At 34.8% G+C, this 24,354-nt stretch overlaps 2 protein-coding genes and 1 long non-coding RNA gene across 5 annotated transcripts; 2 read left to right on the top strand and 1 right to left on the bottom strand.

The window, feature by feature from the left end:
• The first annotated feature begins 1,443 nt into the window (after positions 1 to 1,443).
• LOC108222839 (elongation factor 2) lies at positions 1,444 to 5,981 on the top strand. Its single transcript, XM_017396764.2, has 4 exons — positions 1,444 to 1,646; positions 2,124 to 2,191; positions 2,309 to 2,396; positions 3,314 to 5,981. The coding sequence occupies exons 2-4, from the start codon at positions 2,189 to 2,191 to the stop codon at positions 5,752 to 5,754; spliced, it is 2,532 nt and encodes an 843-aa protein (XP_017252253.1). The 5' UTR covers positions 1,444 to 1,646; positions 2,124 to 2,188; the 3' UTR covers positions 5,755 to 5,981.
• A 1,380-nt stretch (positions 5,982 to 7,361) lies between these two features.
• On the bottom strand, positions 7,362 to 12,479 carry LOC108220010 (KRR1 small subunit processome component). Its single transcript, XM_017393642.2, has 12 exons — positions 12,207 to 12,479; positions 12,049 to 12,125; positions 11,730 to 11,843; positions 11,507 to 11,575; positions 10,475 to 10,531; positions 10,365 to 10,403; positions 10,126 to 10,230; positions 9,957 to 10,039; positions 9,791 to 9,872; positions 8,097 to 8,240; positions 7,930 to 8,004; positions 7,362 to 7,775 (listed from the first exon to the last, which is right to left on the bottom strand). Exons 1-12 carry the CDS (start codon positions 12,412 to 12,414, stop codon positions 7,659 to 7,661), a joined length of 1,170 nt encoding a protein of 389 aa, XP_017249131.1. The 5' UTR covers positions 12,415 to 12,479; the 3' UTR covers positions 7,362 to 7,658.
• An 811-nt stretch (positions 12,480 to 13,290) lies between these two features.
• LOC108220329 (uncharacterized) lies at positions 13,291 to 24,032 on the top strand. Of its 3 annotated transcripts, XR_010292353.1 has the most exons (6): positions 13,291 to 13,532; positions 20,103 to 20,320; positions 21,377 to 21,459; positions 22,317 to 22,420; positions 22,806 to 23,017; positions 23,147 to 24,029. It is a non-coding gene; the product is annotated as an uncharacterized LOC108220329 (long non-coding RNA). The 3 variants fall into 3 exon arrangements; XR_010292354.1 differs by having other exon boundaries at positions 13,294 to 13,532; positions 22,819 to 24,032; XR_010292352.1 differs by having other exon boundaries at positions 13,294 to 13,532; positions 22,806 to 24,029.
• Positions 24,033 to 24,354: the final 322 nt, after the last annotated feature.

Here is a 24,354-nt window from a genome sequence, read left to right as displayed (position 1 = left end):
TATATTCTCCAGGATAATATGACAATTGAGGGAAAGCCTCATGAGCTACTTTGTCAGAGTCGTCGACATTAAGAGAGTCTAGTCTAACGAAGACAGACTCTACAGAGTCTGTCAATCACGGGGAGTCCACACATTTAGGGGGAACAAATTATGGAACTGGATTTTTAAATGAGGAAGGCACCAACACGAGGGAAAGTCTTGTCGAAGCAATTTGCCTTCAACTAGAAGATGAACTAGATATCATCCAAAAAAGTTGATATTAGTGATCCAATTAAACTAGTAGTGTCCAAACCAGGAGAAAGGCTACTTCAAATGATTGTATAATTGTTTTCCATGAAAACAAGAACCCTAAAAAGGTTGGAGAAGCTCTTCAGGTTCAAACTAGATTATTGTAATGTAAGAGGAGTAACATCAAGAACAAATGAATACATAAATAATTGGTGCAGAGTGGGTCTTCAGAAACAAGGATACTCTTCCGAAGAAAGAATAGATTTTGATGAAACATGTGAACCAGTTACAAGACTAGAAGTAATTTAAATGTTCATTGCATTTGCTCATTTAAAGTTCAAAGTGTATTAGATGGACGTAAAGAGTGCCTTCTTAAATGAAAAAATTGAAGAAGTTTATGTGGAGCAACCACAAGGATTTGTTGATCCAAAATTTCTGAATTATGTCTAGAGCAGATATACTTAAGATTTCTAAAACTATACTTTATATACACCTTAAAATGTGTGTCGAACAATGGAGAAAAAATTGTAAAGAAAGAGCTGAAGGGCATAACAATTAGAAGTTTCTCTGTACTAATTTGCACGAACATTTAAAATAAGAGGAAAGTACATTTTGTTTACATATATTTTGTATCTCTAATTAGAATTCGGGTTAAATATGATTCAAAATGATTTCAGATTTTCATATCACATATAGAACGATGTAAGAAAAAAGTTAAAAATCTAAATTCAAATATTTAAATTTAGTAAAATTTATCAGATCGTTATCTTATGGATTTAAAATCGATCTGAAAAGAAAAAAAGTTATGAAACAAAATATCAATCAGATATGTACAAACAAATTGTCAAGATAGTATTCAAAGATTTTAACACATGAAAAGAGTGTCTGATTAACTAGATTTTCATACATAAATATTATTTAAATTATAAAATTAAAATCGAATTTATTGAAAAAAATAAAAATCGTCCAAATTTTATGTAGAAAGACATAAAATAAAATTTTAATTGGACTGAGTTCTCATGATTCACAGCAGCGCCGTAATTTTCACAAAATTAAGAAGCCATTTTCACTATTCTAAACTCACACCAACTCTATGCTAAGAGCCTAAGCTAAATTAGGAAAATATCTAAAAATCCAGAAAGCATCATTTAAAGCATATTATGAGTAGCATATTTGAAGAGAATATAAAAGCATCTCAATCCAAACCCACATGATGCGAATCAGGTGCATCACATCAGTACAATGGACTATCTACAGGCAACCAAAACTCCGGAAAGTCCAACGTTTGCAAGCCTTCTTACCAGTGTACCCCAAAATTAGGGTTTGGACAACCCATTTAAAGCCTCACTCTTCTTATCATTTCCCTTCTTTCTCATACCTTGGCTAAAACCTAGCCGCCTCCCTCTCTTTCTCTCTCGGTAAGTCCTCTACCTATACACACAACTTTATGTATGTATACATCTCTCTCCTTATTACACATGCTTATGCTCTTGTCTCTCTTAGTTACTGTCTTGTTTTAGCTGAATTTGTAAGCTGTTTCATGTTTGTTTGGTCATAATTTGGTTTTACAAGTGTTTGATTTGCATATGTATTGTTTTCTATGTTTATAGATCTGGATTATGTGTGTTCAGTTTTACAAGTGTTAAGTTTGTTTAAGTTTTTATGAACTGTTTATGTGGAGATGTGAAGTTAGATTTGCTCAAGGAGATGTTTGATTTTAGTTGGTTGAGGAGATATTTTGGTGTGTGTTGGATTGTAAATGATTTTGTAGTTGATTATGATGGGTATTGAATTTGAAATCTTGTGTATGTTGATTGTAACTGATTTTGTGGTTGATTATGATGGATTTTGAATCGGATATCGTGTAATTTTAGTTTTCCTTTGGTGCTGTGCAGGAAGATCTGAATTGGAAGGTTTTTTTAGTACTATTTTAGTTGGTGAAATTTAAGCGGCTGACAAGATGGTAAGTGATTTTTTTCTGGTTTGATGATTATCTTTGTTTGAATCTATTTGTATTGCTGTATCGGGTGAGGCATGAGTTTGATGTATTGTGGCTAATGTTTACATGGTTATCTTTCAGGTGAAGTTTACAGCAGAGGAGCTCCGAAGGATTATGGACCTGAAACAGAACATTCGTAATATGTCTGTTATTGCTCATGTTGACCATGGTATGACTTGTATTTGGAGTATCTCTTTTACTAATAATAAATTATTACTGAATTGTGGTGGGTGGTTTTTTCTAGCTAATTCAAATATTCTATTCAACTGGTTATGGTAACATGTAGAGTACCGGCAGTAGTATTCTTTTGTAACTGTTTTGAAGCAAATGTAAATTTCTCTCTCTTTTTTTTTATTAGTTAAAACACACTCTGGCACCCGTGTCTTTGACAAGGTTCATACTCTCGGCATCCCGTAAAGGGAGCGAGTGGAGATACCATTGCACTGGGAGGCGAGCCCTGGCGAAGACATTCATTTTAATTTTTTCATTTTCGCTTTATAGAAGCTGACGGTTACTAAAATAGGCAGCTTGTCAATTCTGGCATACTGAATTGCATTACAGAGTTTTCAAATTTTCATAATATGCGTAACTGAGTTTTTTTGCATGTCCCAGTTAGTTGTGAATGATTGTCTTCGTTGTTGACCAGTTGAGCCATTACTTCCTTATCTTGACCTCAATTATATTTCTGCTAGTGTAGACTTAACTGAAAGCATTTTAAAGATCTCTATCTGGGTATGGTTTTAGCTTTATTGCTATGTTATCCTCAGGATAATAGCATTGTGATCAATCAATTTGCCACCTCACTTCTGAGCTCCAACTCTTTTACTTCATTTCAATTTTCACAGGACTCAGTTTGTTATCCCTGAACTGTTGCCTTTCACCTTCAATTCTGATTTTTTCCTAGCATTATCAGTTACATTATTTAGAGGCTATTTAGTACAAATTTATTGCTAAGCAATTATGGGGTCAAAACTTGTATGTTTGAATAAACATGTTATTTAATAGGTTAACGTGTTTATGCAAGTAGATTCTGTTGTATAGTTTTTTTGTGGATATAAAGCATAACATTGCTTTTACTTCTGCCAGGAAAGTCAACACTTACCGATTCTCTCGTGGCTGCTGCTGGTATCATTGCACAAGAAACTGCTGGTGATGTCCGTATGACTGATACTCGTGCTGATGAAGCTGAGCGTGGTATTACCATCAAGTCTACTGGGATCTCTCTATACTATGAGATGTCAGATGAATCTCTGGCGAGCTTTAAGGGAGAACGAAAGGGGAATGAGTATCTCATCAATCTTATTGATTCTCCTGGACACGTTGACTTCTCATCAGAGGTCACTGCAGCTCTTCGTATCACAGATGGTGCGCTTGTTGTGGTTGATTGCATTGAAGGTGTTTGTGTCCAAACAGAAACTGTCCTTAGACAAGCTCTTGGTGAAAGGATTCGACCTGTTTTGACTGTCAACAAGATGGACAGGTGTTTCCTTGAGCTTCAGGTTGATGGTGAGGATGCTTACCAAACATATCAAAGAGTTATTGAGAATGCAAATGTTATTATGGCAACCTATGAAGATCCCCTCCTTGGTGACGTTCAGGTTTACCCTGAGAAAGGTACTGTTGCTTTCTCAGCTGGGTTGCACGGTTGGGCTTTCACCCTAACCAACTTCGCAAAGATGTATGCCTCCAAGTTTGGTGTTGACGAGGCTAAGATGATGGAAAGGCTCTGGGGTGAAAATTTCTTTGATCCTGCTACCAAAAAGTGGACCACCAAGAATACTGGAACTGCTACTTGCAAGCGTGGGTTTGTCCAGTTCTGTTATGAACCCATCAAGCAAATAATCAGTACCTGCATGAATGATCAGAAAGATAAGCTATGGCCTATGTTGAAGAAGCTTGGTGTTTCCATGAAGTCTGATGAGAAGGATCTGATGGGAAAGCCCTTGATGAAACGTGTCATGCAAACTTGGCTTCCTGCAAGTACTGCCCTATTGGAAATGATGATACACCATCTGCCTTCTCCGGCAACTGCTCAAAGATACCGTGTTGAAAATTTGTATGAGGGACCACTTGATGATATATATGCTAATGCTATTAGGAACTGTGATCCTGAGGGACCACTCATGCTTTATGTGTCCAAGATGATTCCAGCTTCTGACAAAGGAAGGTTTTTTGCATTTGGTCGTGTCTTTGCTGGCAAGGTATCCACTGGGTTGAAGGTCAGGATCATGGGTCCGAACTTTGTTCCTGGGGAGAAGAAAGATTTATATGTGAAGAGTGTTCAAAGAACTGTTATTTGGATGGGAAAGAAGCAGGAAACTGTGGAAGATGTGCCGTGCGGAAACACAGTTGCTCTGGTTGGTTTGGATCAGTTTATCACCAAAAATGCTACTTTGACAAATGAGAAAGAAGTTGATGCCCATCCTATCAAAGCAATGAAGTTTTCTGTCTCACCTGTTGTGCGTGTGGCTGTTCAGTGCAAGGTTGCCTCTGACCTTCCCAAACTTGTGGAAGGGCTGAAGCGATTGTCCAAATCTGATCCTATGGTTGTTTGTACTATTGAAGAGTCTGGAGAGCATATTATTGCTGGTGCTGGGGAGCTTCACCTTGAGATCTGCTTGAAGGATTTGCAGGATGACTTTATGGGTGGTGCTGAAATTATTCAGTCAGATCCAGTTGTTTCCTTCCGTGAAACTGTGCTTGAGAAGTCTGTCCGTACTGTGATGAGCAAGTCCCCCAACAAGCATAATCGTTTGTACATGGAAGCTAGACCACTAGAAGAAGGACTTGCTGAGGCTATTGATGATGGTCGCATTGGTCCCAGGGATGATCCTAAGATCCGATCCAAAATTTTGTCTGAAGAGTTTGGCTGGGACAAAGATCTTGCAAAGAAAATCTGGTGTTTTGGTCCCGAGACTACTGGTCCAAATATGGTGGTTGATATGTGTAAGGGAGTACAGTACCTTAATGAAATTAAGGATTCTGTTGTTGCCGGTTTCCAGTGGGCATCAAAGGAAGGTGCTTTATGTGAGGAAAACATGCGAGGAATTTGCTTTGAGGTTTGTGATGTTGTTCTCCATGCTGATGCTATTCACAGAGGTGGTGGCCAGGTTATCCCAACTGCAAGGAGGGTTATATATGCTTCTCAGCTAACTGCCAAACCACGTCTCCTGGAACCTGTTTACCTGGTGGAAATTCAAGCGCCAGAAGGTGCCCTTGGTGGAATTTATAGTGTTCTCAATCAGAAGCGTGGGCATGTGTTCGAAGAAATGCAGAGGCCTGGTACCCCTCTGTACAACATTAAGGCATACCTTCCTGTTGTTGAGTCTTTTGGATTCTCAGCCCAATTACGAGCTGCTACCTCAGGGCAAGCTTTCCCACAAAGTGTCTTTGATCATTGGGACATGATGAGTTCTGATCCTTTGGAGGCTGGATCCCAGGCATCAACTCTTGTAACTGATATTCGCAAGCGCAAGGGTTTGAAGCAACAGATGACACCTCTATCCGATTTCGAGGACAAGCTGTAAGTCGTTGGTGGCTGCTGGATATGGTTTGGAGACTGGCAGTAAGAGTCTCTTTTGCTTGTTTTCATTTTTGCGCTATCTTCTAAACATGTTATGTAACTCAACAAAGACTATTGTTTCTGTTAAATTTCTCTTCGTCCAAAATGTTGTGTAGCTGGTACATCGGTATTTCACTGAATGTTCCCCAGTTCCACGTGGTTAAAATGACTATTGTTCCTGTTAAATTTTCATATGGCTTTGCCTACTAGATTGGTTATTTTACTCCTGTTGTGTAGTATTGTTAATGCGTTGGATTATCTTATCATGTGTTGGCATTTGTGAGAGGATATTCCTTCTTCCCTTCCTTCCATGTCCTGACAATCAATGGGGGTAGGAAACTATCAGCGGTAGTTTATAGCGGAAAGACATGTAATAGGTTTTTATATGTGTCTGCAGTTTCCATGAGTATTCACGGTTTAGACACTCGCGTATAGATTACTAATCGCTTGTTAGAGACCATTTCTCTTTCCATATTACAGGGTCCCTCCAAATGTATAGAACATGTCCCTTTCCATGCTAAGGGTCACTCTAAACATTTACAATAATGTAGTAGAACTATTAAATAGCCAAGACTGCTCTTAAATCCTTAGTAGAAAAATAAGCTAATGGACTAATATGTTACTCCCTCTCATTTTTTATCAAATGGGTTAGGTATGGAGGTTAAGAAATATGTATGAATTAGTGGGAAAAAAAAAAAAGGAAAAGTGGGTGAAGTAGTGTGACGTGGGACTCATCGACTATTTTTGGTAAGTTAATGTAAAGAAACGGTTGGGATGGAGCGAGTACAAGCTTTTGTAAAATATATAACCTTTGGGTGCTGATTTATGCATACCGAAAGTTATTAAATAGGCAGTGACATGAATCGGAGTGTATACAGTTTATGTAATAAAACAGACAAGCCACTAACATGAACCTGAGTGTATAAGTGTGTGCGTGTGTATTACGGTTTGCAGTTGTGTTATAGTTTTTTCAATTTTTGAAACAAAATTGTCAGCCAACCCGTAAATATGTAGTTTGCACAAAAATCAAAAAAGTATATAAAAAACGAAAGCAACGGACGATGAAGACCATCATGCTTGTAAAGCCACTTACTAAGTTTGAAAAAATTATACCCGATAATAGGTTAGGATTTATAAATTATTAAAGTATTTAAGTAACATACTTGTAATTTATTTAAGTATCTAGATAATTTAATTTAAAACAATTGATAATTTATTAATATAGACTACTGGAAAAGAAAATAGAAACAAAATAGAAATATAGAAAAAGTAACTTTTACAACTTCCTGACTTCTCCCTCCAAAAAGCTTCTCAACTTCTCTCTCCAGGAAGCTGTGCTTCTAACCACAAATCCACAATGTTTTGAACTTTTCTTATAGCTGAAAAATAAGATAAAAAGCCATAAACCACGGGCAAGCAAGACGCCCGGAATTTATATAAACAAATTAAATACTATATATTTCATTTATTTATATTTTATTTATTAAAAATCCCAGATAAATTACTCCAACCTATTGCCTATGAATCAAACCCATATCTAACTCTGGCTTTCTACTGTTAAAAACAAAAACAAAACAAAAAACAGTTTTCATGATACAAATGTTATATTTGGTCTTTTTCCTAAAAACAGGTCCCAAAAAACAAATAACTAAGAAAACACAAAAATGTCATTTTCTACAGACAGAACAATACCAAAGCATGAATCAAGATTGAGAACAAATCAATTGAATACATCAATTGAGAACAAAGCACTAATAATAAGTAAACACAGAGTAACATTATCCGTGTTTTCTCTTTTTCCTCATTTAGTTGATACATGCACTCCCCCATAAGTAAATGCCTTGAAGGCTGATCCTCGACAATAGCATCTCATTTCTTAGACTTCTTGGATTTCTTCTGTGACGATGGTTCTCCAGGAGCAGCAATATATGTTTTGGGATCGATCTTCTCAAAGGATTTTCGCTTACCAAGCTCCTTGGCCTTTTCCTGCAATGCAAAAAAAAAAATGTGGTATCAACTATCACGTTAGAAAGTAATCAGAAACCAGTATCTCAAGTAATTTTCTTGAGGCATGAAAAAGAATTGCGCACAAAAAATGCAAGTAGAAATTCTAGCAGTCAATAGAAATGATATCAAGTACCTTCAAAGACTTGGCCATTGCAGTTACATTATTATCCTCATCATTAGACACGCTAGTATTCTGCATTCCTGTTTCCTATAACAACAAAATAAGACAAGAGGCAAGAGGAGAAATTAATAACAAACAATAAGCTGACAGTAACAAATCTGATGTCTAAACAACAATACCTTGGGAGGAACAAATGCTTCTTCTCTTCGCCTTTTGCTTTCAGCCGTTTTTTCAGCCTGTTTTGCTTGTCCCTCTTGCCACCTCCTTGCCGACTTCTTCTTGTCACTAAGGAAGTATTCACCAGTTTCCAGTTGAATGTCGACCTGGAGAAATTAATCCAATGAATCATCAACGATAAAGACTAGAAACAGTTCAATTTACTAGAAGTGAGAAAGTTGCATTCTCTTCAAGCTAGCTGCTTTAAGAAGATACTGGTGAAGAAGTGAAAGCTAATGTTGTGTTTGGTTGGGGTGAATGATTCCGGAAGGAATGGAATGAAAAATAAACTATCTTATGGATGATTTTTAAGAAATTTCATTCCTTTCTCCATTCCATTCCCTACCTCATATGCTAGATATCACCCTTTCCATTTGAGATGGAATGCTCCATTCTCTTCCATCCTCAATTTCTTCTCATATCTCATCATAGCAATTTTGCACTCTTCAAATTTTTTCAAAACTTTCTTCCTATCTCTATTAGTTTCAAGTATTTTGTACTCATTTCATTCAATTCCATTCCATTCTCCCCAACCAAACACAACATAAGATATAAGCAAATAGAAATCGCTTTCTAGGAGTTAAAACAGTCTATCGATCAAGAACGCGGGCATCAGAAGACAACTGTTCTCTTAACTGTCATGCAATATAAAAAAGAACAAGAACATATTTTTATTATTTAGCACAAAGAAGATATTTTTATTATTGCAGCATGAAAATGTTAGAAAGTTCTAATAGAACGTAATCCCTTTCTACTTTCTAGGGATAAAACAGTCTATAGATCAAGAATGTGGGCATCAGAAGACAACTGTTCTCTCAACTGTCATTCAATATAACTAGAGCTTGAAGGAAAGATATTTTTATCCTAAGTTACCCGGACTCGGTTATGGATGTTGGACACGGGTGCAGATCCAAGTGTCAGACCCTTAATTTCTTAGAAATTAGGATCCATGGATATGGATCCGAAATTGAACACGGGTACGAGGATTCGGCATATAAACTTTATGTATGTGATATGATATTCATACCTACAGTTATTAGAAATTTGTAAATAGGGTCTCTACTAATATGAAGACATATACTAATTGTTTATTTTAAACTTATAGCACTAATCAAAAGAATAGCATGGAAATAGTAATTTATAGGCATCCCTCGCTAAAAACAAGTTGTTGTTAGGCTTTGTAAATCATTTTGAACTATATTGTTGAAAATCGAAGTGTCCAGTTTTCAATTGAAGGATCCGACCCAGATCCCATACCCACACCCATGTCATGTCCGATCGACACGGGTATGAGGGCAAAATTGAAGAGTCCGAGTAACATAGTTTTTATCATTGCTGCATGAAAATGTTAGTAAGTTCTAATAACATGTAATACTAATAAGTTCTAATAGAAGGTAATGTTATGTTCTAATAGAACATAATGTGAAGCAGGTAACTGAATGAAAAATTCAAGAAATTGATACCAACTGCACTTCAGGAAGTAGGTAGTGTGGCATACATCTTAAAATGAGGTGCAAAGTCAAGAACTATTCAATACTTAAGCAGATGGTTGCAGAAACAGTGTGTTTAGTCTGATATCTGGACTAGTAATTCTAACCATGTAGGCAGGTACTAAATAGAAAGCTTCGGTAGCCAACTCAAACTAAACTCAACTTACCTTGCTAGGAGGTTGCTCCGGAGGGAACGGTGTATATGGCTTCTTCTCTTTGCTCTTGACTTTCTTTTGTTTAACATTTTTCCTGAGTAAGTAAGAATATTAACAACATAGACCAGCTTGCACAATAAAGACTTCAAACTAATTGCCTTGGGTATAGATGTCATACTTCTTAAACTTAGGAAGAAACCTGTCCCAGTTCTCATTTGCAAGTTCTGGATTTTCTGAAAGCTCTTTCTTCAACATCAGAATCTATAGGGTAAAAAAACATAAAGAAGAAATCAAATGTACAACCTTGAATGAAATACCAATTAGGGTCCAATGTAAAATCAACTAACCTTAACATGATAAACTGGATAGAGTTTATTAGTCATGCAGTCTTCCACAATCCTCCTGACTTGCTTTAGACCTTTAAAGGAACCCATTGCTGAAACAGTGTTTCCCTATTCATTTTCACATCGAAACAGTTGTTTGTGTTATATTTGTCCACATATAGTGTAGAATCACATAATCAGAATCAATCACAGTGTAGTTTACACCTTTCACACGTCAAAAGAAACAGGAAACTATCACATACCTGAATAAGGATATAGCAGCCAGTTAAAATTTCCAAAGCCTGCAATGAATATTGTCAGCATGTAGCAATATACTTACATGTAAACACAGTGACAACTTAAGTTCACAAACCTTGAGAGTTGAATTGTTGGGGCCCACAAGACGTTGCCTTCTTTTAACAAAGCGCTCCTGGAAACCATGACAAAGTTTAAGATTAGTTTGCAAATCTATACTTTTTTTTTTTGCTAAATTAGTTTGCAAATCTATACTTTGTCATTCACATAGTTTTTCTAATAGCTACAGACAAGATTATGATCAAGGACACAATCTAAAGTCTTTCAAAGTCAAAAAGCTACATATTTTATCAAATTCCATATTAAACTGAAAGGACCTACGACAATGTAGTTCTCTCCAGTATTGTTAAAGGCACGCTTAATTGCACAATTAATGGCGCTTTTCACTTAAACGCGAGATGTGGGATTCAAATATTAGCAATTTGATATGATTCTGAAATCAGTAAAAAAGCGCTCCTGGCACTAAAGAAGCGTTCCTGCAAAGTTTTTGTCAAAAAACAAAAATCCACTCGAGGGGAGGATAAAAGAAACCCTATCTCCAATCTTCCCCAACTCTTCTTCTTTGACTTTATTAGATGAAGATGATGAAGAGGAAGAACGAGTATGCGAAAGGCTGGAAGTTGAGATAAATGACTCTGAAGCTTTTGAATTATTGAACACCATATGCTTTAATTATTGATAATCTTGTTATAATAGACATGCTCTGCTATGTTTGAAAGTTAAGAATCAAATAAGTAATATATTCTTGTTAAAATCTGTGATTAACTTCTTCTTCTTCTTCTTCTTCTTTTTTGACAAAAAAACGAAAGATAAATGGCACTTCACGAGTCGCACTTCAAAATTAGGTCCTGCACTGTTTATAAATTTGTGCCTTAAACAACAATGGTCCTCTCAACAGAGACATTTACAGAAACGTCATTACAAGTCCTGGTAAGATGATCATTACATTGTTCAAAACATATATAGAATCTACAAATTGTTTATGACAACTTGCTAGAAATTTCACTGGTCATAACATATTTCATCTTCATTATTTAAAATTATCCATCTAATTGAAAATCCAAGTTTAATAGATAAATGCAGTATGGACCTTGTTTCGGACTAAACCACCAATCTTGATAATGTCACACTGCATCTCATCATTCAGAATCTTGATTGCCTACACCATTATAATAAAAGTGAGCAAAATACAAGAAATGCAGTAAACCAATGACCACATCCACGCCAGCATATCAATATCATCAATAACATAAATTCAAACGAAAACCAACATATAAGTGTAAACTCGCAGTATAGTACTACAAAGAGTTTACCTGAGGTGCAGGGACACTTCTCGACAAAAGCTTAATAAGATCCCTTGCTTTTATTATAATGTAGGGATCCCTCACTTTCCTCCTATTTGTTGTCACTGTCATCGATCCTTCAACCTAATCGTCAACAAAGAACCCAATATAAACCAAAATAAGCAACACCTATCTCAATATCGTAACCTCATTTCATCAATTTATTTATAAATTAACAACAAACCCCGCTAAAAAAAACCCAAATACTTCAAATTTTATCATCACCCCAGGAAATAAATAATTATAATCCGAAAATTGACAATTCGCAGTGTCCAATAATAAAACTGACCAAATTGAGCTCGCAATTAATCCCATGTTCTTTCAAAGCACCCCTGACAATAGGCCAAGCCTCTTGCAAATACTTCTCTGCAAATTGAATAAAGCCCTAACCTTTAAACATAAACTTGTTCGAATACCAAAAATTAATACTTTGAAATGAGAAAGAACCTCTGTATTGAGGAAAGAGAGTAGAGAAAGAGGTGTCTTCAGTCAAGCTATTGCCATCTTCATTCCAAGAGGGGTCAAACTTCTGAACAGTCCAGCGGTCAATGTTGGGGTCATCATCCCAGGGCTTGGGCTTGTCGTGCTTGCCCTTGTGCTTCGGCGGCCTTTTGGGCTCCTCGGCGACGTCGATTTCTTCCTCCATTCTCGCCATTTTTTCCGGTGGCTTGGATTCTATAGAAACCCTAATTGAAAACACACTGATTGTAGTGTTGGTGGATGACTAGACTGTGATAAATAGGTTGGGCTTCAACTTAGTTTGTGACAGTGGGTTGGCTGTCTATTTAGGCTAAGCCCAATACCAGTCCAATAAATTATGTGGGTTGGCTGTCTATTTAGGCTAAGCCCAATACCAGTCCAATAAATAATGTTGGTTGTTGGGCAGGAGTCGGAAAATTTGAGCTTGTTCGGCAACCGCTCCAAAAAAAAAACTTACCAGGTTTATTGGATTACAATTTTAAATCATTATTTTTCAATTTATAAAATCGATTATATTCAATTGGGATCGTTTGAAATACATTAAAATTTTGGAGTGTTCAATTGGAATTTTAAATTATACAACAAAATCTGGTAGTATTGATTAGGATTTTAGATTATGCTTTAAAATCCTATGATATTCAATTGAGATTGTTTAAAATCTATTAAAATCTGATTATATTTAAATGCTGATGAAATTTTTTGGATTTCATAAAATGAGTGATTTTGTGGCAATTCTTTGGTGTATTTTAAGTTTATTGAAATCCCACCAAAATCCATGAGAATTGGAAGGATTGTACTTAAATCCTGTCAACTCTGCGATATTTTATCAAGAATCCACACAAAATCAAAATCACATACAATTCATTAAAATTCATACACTAAAAACAACCATTGAAATCCCAATCGAATATGCCCCCTCTTAAGTCCTTAATTTTAAAAAAATAATGTATTTTATTATAATTTTTTATAAAAAAACAAGGATTCACTTTTAGTAGAAAAAAGAAATTGAAAAATAAAATTACCCGAACATCTCTTTTATATTGGTCTTCAGGCAGAGGCAGTTAAAAAGAGATGGGCTTGAGACTTGGAGTTGGAAGTAATAACAGTTGACAGCAGCAACCGGAAGATGCCAAAACGAAAGAGCACGCACGGACAGCGTTGGAACATGAGCAGTGCATGCCCACCAAGTGTTCGAAGCTATTGTTGTACAAGTTCCTCTTTTTTGTGTGTGATTAAAGTAAAATGGAAAAGCTTATTATCAGTTTCCAAAGATACTGCTCAAGAGGAATGAAGGTACTCTCTAGCTCCTTGATCTTTTCTCTGCTTTCCTGCTACTTGTTTCACCCAATCCCACTTACTTTATACAAGATCAGAGGTGCCAGAAAATGGATTGTTCTTTAATATCAAGTTACTCATTTTAATGTTTCTACTTCCTTTAGCAGCTCACTTCGACTTTGGATCAAAGGTTCAAATTCTGCTTAATTTCATGCATTACTTTTTGATTATCAGTTACATGCTACAATAGGTATTACTTTGCTTATTTCTCTGAATTATGATTACTTTCATGTTACAAATAAAGGTGAAATACAATATAACTCATTAACAACCTTATGCTTGTAAACCCAAAATTTGTATCCTGCTTTGTTTCTCACATTTCTACCAAGGTGGCTTCTAGATTGGATTTGTAATTGGGTATTTTCTTCAAAAACTATAACAAATATGGTGTCAAGTATTTGTCATTTTTGCTTATATTGGACTGTGTTTTAGATTATTTCTATTGGGCTCATCGATATTCAAATCCCCCTCAATTTGCCTACCTACCCATGTAGGGTTCGTCTAGAAATTTTCTTAATGGCTGGCTGGTGGAACCATTGTTTATGTCGATCTATAGCTAATTGATTACCAGGTAATCCCAACAGAGTTTGATCTCGTCGGCCTATGTCTTAACATTAATCAACCCATTGGAACTTTTGGCAGCTTCAATTCATTGATATTTGGATCGGATTCACGTAGCTCTCCCCTCTAATTAGTTGAACAGAAAGATAGTTGTATGTATCATTTACCATAAGTATTTCTTTTTCTTCTTTAACCTAGTATTGCCCACATATATATAATTGCAGTATTGCACACACGAATGCTCACTCAACCTTCTAGGATTGGGTTTCTTCTAAGAATTATTTTAGCTAGTGCTTTAATCATTATGATAGTGAGATAATTGCCGCACAATCAGATTAGAATCATCTACTTTATGTACCATTTAGTGGTGATGTTCCGGTTTAGGTTCCGGATGACCCTAATTGGGCCGTTATATTAGGTCTTTTATTTTTCAAGATTTTGAAGATACTCTTCGTCAGGATTCTCCGAAATGGCGGAATCATTGTCTTACCGGCACAACTCATCTACTAATATAATTTAACTATTATTTGTTGTACCTCTTTTTTACTCTTTATGCTTTATATTTACGTAAATCTATTATAATCAGTTATCTTTTTTTAACTTAATATTTGGTCGGTCGGTACTTGGGCCTAATTATGGGCCTTTTATATAATTAGTTACTTTTTAACTAAAATTATTATCTTCTTTATATTTTACAACTAAAAAAGTTCAATTTCTAAAAATAACATTGGACAATATAGGAATTACCAAATACCTTTTTTAACTAAAACATTATCTTTTTCAAATTCCTAACTAAAAACCGATTTTCTAAAAATAGCACATGCAACATACATATAACAAACATAATATTATTATATATAATTATCAATATACAATCGATGATGTCCGTCGAGTTTTATCAATTGGTCGATATTATTCTACGGGTCTCCTTAATATATAACGTGTTCTAATAAACCTTTTTATTATCAATTAAATCAAATATTTTTTAAATTTTGGTCAATATGATCTATTTATATTTCAATTAAATTAAAATACAGAAAATAAAATTACAAATATTATAAATCGCCCGTGCGTGGCACGGGTTATAAGCTAGTTAATTTTAACAATCAAAACATCAAAATGTGGACATGCCTGCTTTTTCGGCCCATCCCTTAAAAAACTCCAACAATATAAGCCTTTCTCATATAATGAACAGGGCTGAGTTTACATACTGAATCCTATTAATGGTAAAAAAATTTGTTTCAAAAATCCGCGCTGGGCTTTAGCCCAGCAGTAGATCCGCCCCTGCTTTGGACAAAGCTTCTTAATGAGTTGGATCATGAAAATAGTCCCCCTATCTTTGCATTACTTTTAACAGGGGGTTAAATTAGTTTTTTTCTGCTGATGGTATTTAATCACGCCTACAATTCCCCATTCTTTAATGTCGGCGGGAAGTCATGGTAAGATTTTTGTTCAGTTGTGAATGTATTGAAGTGCGGTCAATATTAACTCTTATATTTTGATCAGCTCTCCGTCAAACTTACCTTTCTTCCCCATCTTCTTTTTTAGTTTCTGTCTATTAATCTAGTGTAATACTGGAGATCCCAAATTGGGTATCTAAAATTCTATCCAAATGATGTGATGTTGATAACGTGTCCGTTTGAAATGTATTTATTAGTATGATTATTGTGTATGTGGTAGGTCCATTATCTATAATAAAATTATAGCCAATTAAATCATGGCGTGTGACATCTGGGATTTATTCTGGGAATGAATTTGGGTGCTATAGCATTTTCCATTATTCTATCTCTCATGCTTCCGTGTTGCTTTCCTTGGTATACTTCATTTTCCCGAGATTATAGTTCGGAATCTTTTCAACCCTCAATTTAAGGTTCTCATATAGATGACTTGGATGAACAAACTTTCGGGTGTTTAATAATATGGAATGAAAGAGTTTAAATATTGCTAATTATTTTTATAATTTCCAGCTTTATGTTGTACCAACCACTTTTGAGTTGTATAGAACCAATTTTATTGAAACTAATGAAGAAGCACTTCTCATGTCAAACTTGTACCCAAAAATAAGCATATGACAGTTTATCTCCTGTAAGGTAGGAGAATTCGAGCATTAAGCTTCCTTAGTGGAGGCATGTGTATCTGTAATTAGAGGTGGCAGCATGGTTGCAAAACCATTAAACCAATCCAAACCAAACCAAAATTGTGAATTTGGATCCATATGAAATCACATTTAGGAAAATGGATTTGGTTTGGTTTCTAATCTCACATTTCTCACAAAATATGGATCTAACTACATTCGTTTCTCACTTTAAAGATTTTTTATAACTCTTCACACACACACACACTATATTATGTTCTTTTTTCTTTCTTTCTTTCTTTTTGCTAGTTACAACACATGCACATCCCGTGATTCGAACTCATGACAACTACATTTGTTTCTCACTTTTAATATTTTTTATAACTCTTCACACACACTATTATGTTCTTTTTTTTTCCTTTCTTTCTTTTTGCTAGTTACAACACATGCACATCCCGTGATTCGAACTCATGACAACTACATTTGTTTCTCACTTTTAAGATTTCTTATAACTCTTCACACACACTATTATGTTCTTTTCTTTCTTTCTTTCTTTTTGCGAGTTACAACACATGCACATCCCGTGATTCGAACTCATGACCTTTCTTGGAGAAGCCAAGAGCTTGAATCACTACATCAACTCACACACCCACGCACACTATTATTATATTTACTATTCATTATATTGTCACTTGAGTGTATGAATTTTTGTTCATTATATAATACTTATTTTTACTTATTAAACTAGTTTACCCATAATTCAAACTAAAACCATAACCACATTTATTAATTTATGGTTTGGAAATGGTTTTGGTTCATTTATCCAAACTAAATCCACTTTATAAGAACCAAAACCAAACCAAAACCACATTTTGCCACCTCTATCTGTAATCAACCATAACAAAAAAAATGTAGATATGTACGAGATTATAATTCAATAATTTCCATTTTGTGATAAAATAATTACTTCTTATTCATCCTTTTATTTATGGGAAAATAGATTTTTTTGCCACCCAACTTATTATTTGTTTAGAAACCTACCACTGAACTATAAATGTTTTCTTTTTTGTCACTAATGTTAGGTTCGGACCTTTTTTTGTCACTAACGTTAGGTTCGAATTTGATTATTAACACTATGTTATTTTTTTAGTATTATTAAAATATAGTGTTAGTCTGCAATATAATGGCGATCTGATATGTGTCTATATCTTTATGTAGTGTTCTAGGTAGTTTACCTTGGAGGACGAGAGTTGAACACGTATTTTGAGACTTCAAAAAATTTCAAAAATTATTTTATTTTATTTTTTCTGAATAAAATTTAATGTTGGTTTTTTTTTCCTTAAAAAAACGTTGGATTTTTTTGGTCACTAACGTTATGTTTTGATTTGATTATTAACAATATGTTATTTTTTGGTTTCAAAAAAAAAACAATATGTTATTTTTTAGCATTATAAAAATATAATGGTAGTCTGCAATATTATAGTGATATGATATGTGTCTATAACATTATATACAATCATCTATATGTCCCTTAGCTAGTTTACCTTGAAGTACGAGAGTTTAACAGGCATTTTAAGAACCTAAAAAATTTAGTTTTATGAATTATTTTAAGACTCCACAAAAATATAGTATGACTTGACTTTATAGTTCTTTACTACTACTTGTCACGTATTTTAAGGTTCCCACTTTTTATAAATATAGTTCCATAAATTAATTTTGAGATTTACTTTCTGAGTAAAAAAAATCCATACTCTCGTCCTCTAAGATAAACCACCTAGGACACGTATGGAGTACTACATATAAAGATATAGACACAGATCACTATTATATTGCAGACTACCGAAAAATAGATTTCCGAAAAATATCGTTCAGATGGTCGGAAAATTTAAATAAAGGTCTGATTTTAATTAAATATAATAAAATTTCCCAAAATGCCCCTTCAAAAATTAACGGTAACGGCAGAAGATAATGGAAAGGGTGTAAAGTGTCTACGGGCTAAAAGTAAGGGGCTGTATAGTGTTTATTCCAAAATTATTAGGTGCAATGTGTAACATGCTGAAATCAAAGGGATGCCAAATGCAATTAACTTTAAAAAGAATAACATAGTGTTAATAATCAAATCCGAACCTAACGTTAGTGACAAAAAAAAAATCCGAACCTAACATTAGTGGCAAAAAAGAAAAAAATTATAGTTCAGTGGTAGGTTTCTAAACAAATAATAAGTTGGGTGGCAAAAAAATCTATTTTCCCTTTATTTATCTATGATTTATACAAATTTTACTCAACTTTTTTTTCCGCTTCAGTTGTGCTAAGAATTTGATATGCAACAAGTTTAAACATTTAATTAACACTTTATTTAAGGTTAAATTGAGTTATTACATGACGGATTGCATTTAATTGTCAGTTGTCCACTTTTGGCAGTTAGAAGTAAATTTGTAGAACTTTTGTTTTTTTGCTAAATACTTGAGTTTTGATTTTAAAGTAGCTAGTACAGTTAGGCGAGGTTCATAATACACTCCCCCGAGTGGGTTGATATTTTCCCTTTAAGTAGCAAATTGAGACTGTCAATTTAAGAATATGAATCTCCTAGTATACATGATTGCTATCAGTACTGTGATAGAGAACAAACATAGATATGTTGAAGACTCCTCATGGAGGCTAACAATTCCAGAAAGGGAGCTGACACAGTTAAATAATTCTCTTAAGAAGTCTCAATTGGTGGATAGGAGCAGGGGAACAGCCAGAGCGCCGAGGACTACATTCAGGCAAGGCTTCATTTTGACCTGTCTTGACTCTTGAGGCACGACTTGGGTCCATTAAATAGAAGGGCAGGGGCTCTTTTCTTGTACTTCCTCCGTCCCATTCAATTGTTACTTTTTGGCATGCTTTTTAAGACTCTTTTAAAATATAGCTCCCTAATATATTTTTAAATTATTTTTTTTCTGAATAAAAGTTTGATGTTTAAACTTTTATTCAGAAAAAGAAAATTTCAAAAATAAACTAATGGAACTATACTTTATAAGAGCCTCGAAATACGTGCAAATAGTGAACGTATACAATTCACCGGGACGGAGGGAGTAACAGACAAAGGACTACTTCTACTCAGCACGAGTTGCTGATCTAACAGGGGTGGACTTCTGCAGCTGCCCCACGATGCGAGCTATAGAATTAGATTCTCTGACCTCTGCGTTAGGGGCTTAATAATATAATCATGATACCTACCAAGAACAATTAGGTACAAGAAACTTCAACACCAATTTCAAAAGGCTCACATTTTCCAGAGTTGTTTTTTAAGGGACAAAGACATGTGCGCTAGGAAGCCGCCGTCACATGTTTCTATATGAAAATGTTGCTTGAATATATCATGATATCATAATTTTCTATTCGAGTACGTCTGATTACATTTTTCTGACTTGTCAGAACAATTGATGATTGTGGAAAGGGTAGTATTTTAGGCTTGAGGTGTTCCTGCCTGTTGAATTACAGTTTCTGGGATGAGAGGTTTCTATTGTATTTTGTCCAAGACTCACACAATGCACATTTAAGCTCTAGAAATCAAAGCTTTAGAACCCAGTGTTGCTTGTTCCTGCCATTTTAGCATTAAGCGAGTCGGCAAGTGATGCAACTAATTTTAATTACAACTCTCTCCCCAAAAGAAAAATAATTAATATAGGTCATGGTTTAAAGTGGTTTGGACACTTTTCATGTCGATAGCATGCTTAACATAGCTGTGTTCCCAGGCAAAAAGAGATTTTTAAGCACATTCTATGCAAATCCGGCCAATCAATATAACGCAGATCCATGTGATTTTTTCACCTTAACCTAAATTCATGATTCTTTCTCTAACAATTGTTCCATATCAGTATACAACTGACTCAGAGTATTGCCTGTAGTCATTGTAGTAGCTTGGCAGTCCTCCAAGTCGAGTGAGCTGGTGATGGTTCGTATTGTATTAGCTTGGCAGTCCTCCAAGTCGAGTGAGCTGGTGATGGTTCGTGATTCAGGATACATGATATTGCTGATCTTTTTTACCTCATGTTGTCCTGTTTGTAATCCACTGCAAGCTTGTGTTCCAGTATCATCTTTCTTACAATCAATTTTGTGGAGCAATGTGTGTCCTTTTACTTAGTTATGAACTCTTCTTATATACTTCATGTTACTGCTGTTTTATTTTTTGTTTAATAGTGTCTTTATTCATGAATGAACTAGAAGATGCAGAAATTGGCATTATCCACAAATTGTAGATTGATCTTTTCCAATTTATGATGCTTGTAAAGTAAGCGGGTAATAAGTTTTACCCATATAGAAAGTCCTTATTAAATTTGCTCATATTTGTGTAAATCTTACAATGACGAGTTACTAGATTCTTCGTTACTTCCCAGAATTTTAAGGTTTCTATATTAATCAACATCATGTATTTGCCTATCAATTTATCTTCGCAAAAGAAACGACCGCCATCTTTTATCTTTCTTTGAGAGTTTAACCAGCTTGGTTGAAGTGAATGTGTTGGTGCTGTTTGTACAATTGTTTTCGCAGTAATTTTGAATAAACTTAGACAAAACGTAAACATTCACCCTGTATATCTTATGTCAACATTTTCTCTCGTATTTTTTCTCTTAAAGTTGTTTCTCAGGCGGCCAAAATCAATTAATGGGGAAAAGCCCAGGCTTGTGTCTTGTGCATTCCCATCTACACTTAATATTAATTTCATAATTTTAAGATGGTGAACTTCGATTGGAGTGCTTATTTCAATGTGTACTTTTAAGAATATGTATATTATCATATACTGGTTTGAATATTAATTATATTGTTTATTCTTTAATTGTTATCTTTAGTTCGAGCTTGAAATGAAATGTTTTCAGTTGTGGTAAATTGTATATTTCCAACCCAAGGTTTGTGTGTGTGAAGATTGCAATGCAAACTATATTCTGAGAGTCCATTCGTCAATTTTACCACATTATGTTATAAGATCTTGCAAGTAATTCCACAACACTTTAGAGTCACTGCATCCCTTCAATTAATTGACTAATGTAAAACTGTAATTTGATTAAGTGATGATAATTTTCACATGATGTGACTTTTTGCAATATGGTTGCCATTATGCAAATATTTGCAAAAGTGCTCTGTATATTCTTAATACCTGTGATATATTCTATTGAAATTTCAGCTAAGCCACTCGATTGCATAAAGAATTTAACCTTTACTGGTGGACCGCAATAAGTTAAAGAAAAGGGAAGCCCTTCTAACAAGGTAACTACTTTTACTTTATATCTCCGGTGCATCTTTTCCTTGAGCATCGTCAAAATAGCATTTCTTCAAAAGTGGACTATCTTCTATTGTTATACTTGTTTCATGTATGCAATCAACTAGATCTTTGTATAGTAGTATCAGACTTTTAGTTTTATCTTGAGGTCCAACTTGAATACTCTTGGCATATTTAACATATATTGCTACATTGATGCTGGTATTTAGCTTTATTATGTAACTGACGCTTTTGTTTTGAATCAAGTCTTAATTATATAATTTGGTATTTAAAGTCTGACAAATGGTGAGCCACACACATAGCATAAGCAGACTATACAACTTCTTTTGTTAGATCTGAATGCCTTAAAATACCATACAAGGAATAATTAAAACATGGTTGCTCACTTCTAGATCATTTTCCTTGGGAAGAAACAAAGGAATTGTAATGTATGGGTATGTTTTCAAGTGTTTATATGACCAAAACATTTTAGTGCATTGCTTGCTCCATGAATTATGCATCTTGTTCTCTAAATGCCCCAAAAGTGACAGACTATAATAAAACATTTTCCTTATTTCTGTTGCACTAGTGTGCTTGAGCATTCATAATTGTTAATGTATGTATCTACTCATTTACACATAGTTGTCAGGTCCTGTTACTTATAGGACAGTGCATACATAGGGCACATGCATGCAATCAGTGTCACTAATAAAGACCCAAAATATCAGATTTGGTTAAGCACATTCAATGGCTCTTTAGCAGGTGAAACCAAAATCACAGTTCATGATTGATCCCACTATCTGACCCATTCTGCATTAAATTATTTTTGTTTTCTTGTATCATCTGGCCCCTTTTGTTCTGACAGGTCCATGTTTGATATAACAACCTGGAAATTTTCTGCTGGTATAGCACAATCAACAATGTAAATCACAGAACTTGGAGCTTTTAACAATTGTAGTGACATGTATGGTATGTTTATTTTATCTCCCATAGTACAAACTGTGTCAGATATAAGTTTAGGGGACTTTAAGCACTTTGCTTTGTCTACCTTCTATGTACTTTTATAATTGTCCTATAGTAGGTAAAAAATATATGGTACTTTGGCACCAGATTTCCAATTAAACTAGAACAGTTGAACTTTATATGACCAAATCGCATCTTCTGTACTTCCTTTGCTAAGCAGCACATGCTATTACCAATTTTTTGTAACGACGAATGATAATTTGATAATCAGGATCTGGAGTTTTGGCCATTTGAGAATTGAACCCTTGCTTTATGATCCGTATAAGAATTGGTCTCTTGATTTTGACAGTCTATTGCTTCTAGATCAATTACCTGAAATTTTTCTCTAAAGTTTATGTTCTCAGACGTCTCAAACACGATAATTCTATATGGAAACCAGCCTAGCAAGACTGAGACGGATGAAAAATAGACGTAAGTTTTGGTTTTAAATACCTCTTTAAAAGGGTACAGAGAAGGGACCATTTCATGATCATGACGATGACCATAAAACTCTGGGATCAATTTTGGATGGGAAAACCATATGGTCCATTACTGGTGGACCAGGTAATTTCTGCATTAAGGGGCTGAGCTAATGACAACACAAAATAATGCATATTTCCATATTGATTATCATACCAAATGTGTCTCTCATTTACTTCATTTGTAGTGATGGCTGATTCTTTGTTATGTCAGTCTCAACTCAAGTCCAAGTCCTTGTCTGCTACACTGTTTGAATGTGCTGCTTTCAAAAAAGGAGGATAGGGAAAAAAAGTAAAGAAGATTGGCAATACAGTACATCCATCTATTATAGTCTTGACTAGTGATTATTACATGAGAATAGTTTAACTCTCCAGGCCTGTGAAATCTGACCACATTATCTCATCTATCCAGTGGAAATAAAATAACCCCCCATCTCCTGTAAGATACCATTTCATGTGTGCCCACTACTAGTACTTTGTCTTGATGTTATGCAATTGTTCCTTGGTGTCTACATTAAGCACCAATACTAAAGTTAACCACTAGAATTATTCATGTCTTTTTGTTTAGTGGGGGCACACACACACACACAAAAACAAGGGTAAAAACATAATGATGGTATCAGAGATGGGGAGAGTTGGGTTTGGTTTGCAGCCACAATGTGCACCAAAGTCTCTCATGGAGGAGAGTCTTGATCATCTTAACACATGGATATTAATATGCTAGTGGGGGAAGCTGATGTTTACACTTTAACACCACCAGTCTGTATCTCAAGGCTGTGAGAGAAGTGTTGGAACAGTTTCCCAACTTTACTGATTTTTTTTTTTATCAACAGATTATAGAATTCATCCATAGTGGGGTGGGTAGGGTTCTTGATTCAAAATGCAATAAGAAGCTGTGATCTGCTTTTGTTCATCTTTAGGCTTACTCCACCACCTATCACAACTAATTTCATGGTTTTAAAGTAGACTACTCATTGCAATTTCATTGAAATTCTCTGATAAAGGTACCTTAGATATGATATGATATCTAGCTAGGTAAATAATATAGTCCCCCCACTATACTTTTAGAAAACCCAAACTTTACCAGCATCTCACTCCTTTTTAACCTTTAAACGGGTGGTCATATCACAATTTAAAACATTAATGTTCCAAATATCACAATCTGAAAAAATGTTCTCCAATATCACTTATTAACGATATATCATGTAAAGTTGTTGTTATTAATTGAAAATGGTACCTCGGTGTAGTTTTTGTTGGGGTTAAAAGAGCAGAAAGCTACTTCGTATAGCGTTTACACGATCTAGCGTTTTCTTCCAAAAATGGAAAGAGTAGATTATCCGACGTTAATAAATGATATTTAGAGTCGTTTTTTTCCAACTCTGTTATTTTGGACATTACTTGTGTGTTTTGTGATATCCGGGG

The sequence above is a fragment of the Daucus carota genome, chromosome 5 (genome assembly GCF_001625215.2).
Source record: "Daucus carota subsp. sativus chromosome 5, DH1 v3.0, whole genome shotgun sequence".
NCBI lineage: Eukaryota > Viridiplantae > Streptophyta > Magnoliopsida > Apiales > Apiaceae > Daucus > Daucus carota.
The sequence above is the reverse complement of the archived record's forward strand: the minus strand, read 5'-3'. Positions and strand labels throughout refer to the sequence as shown.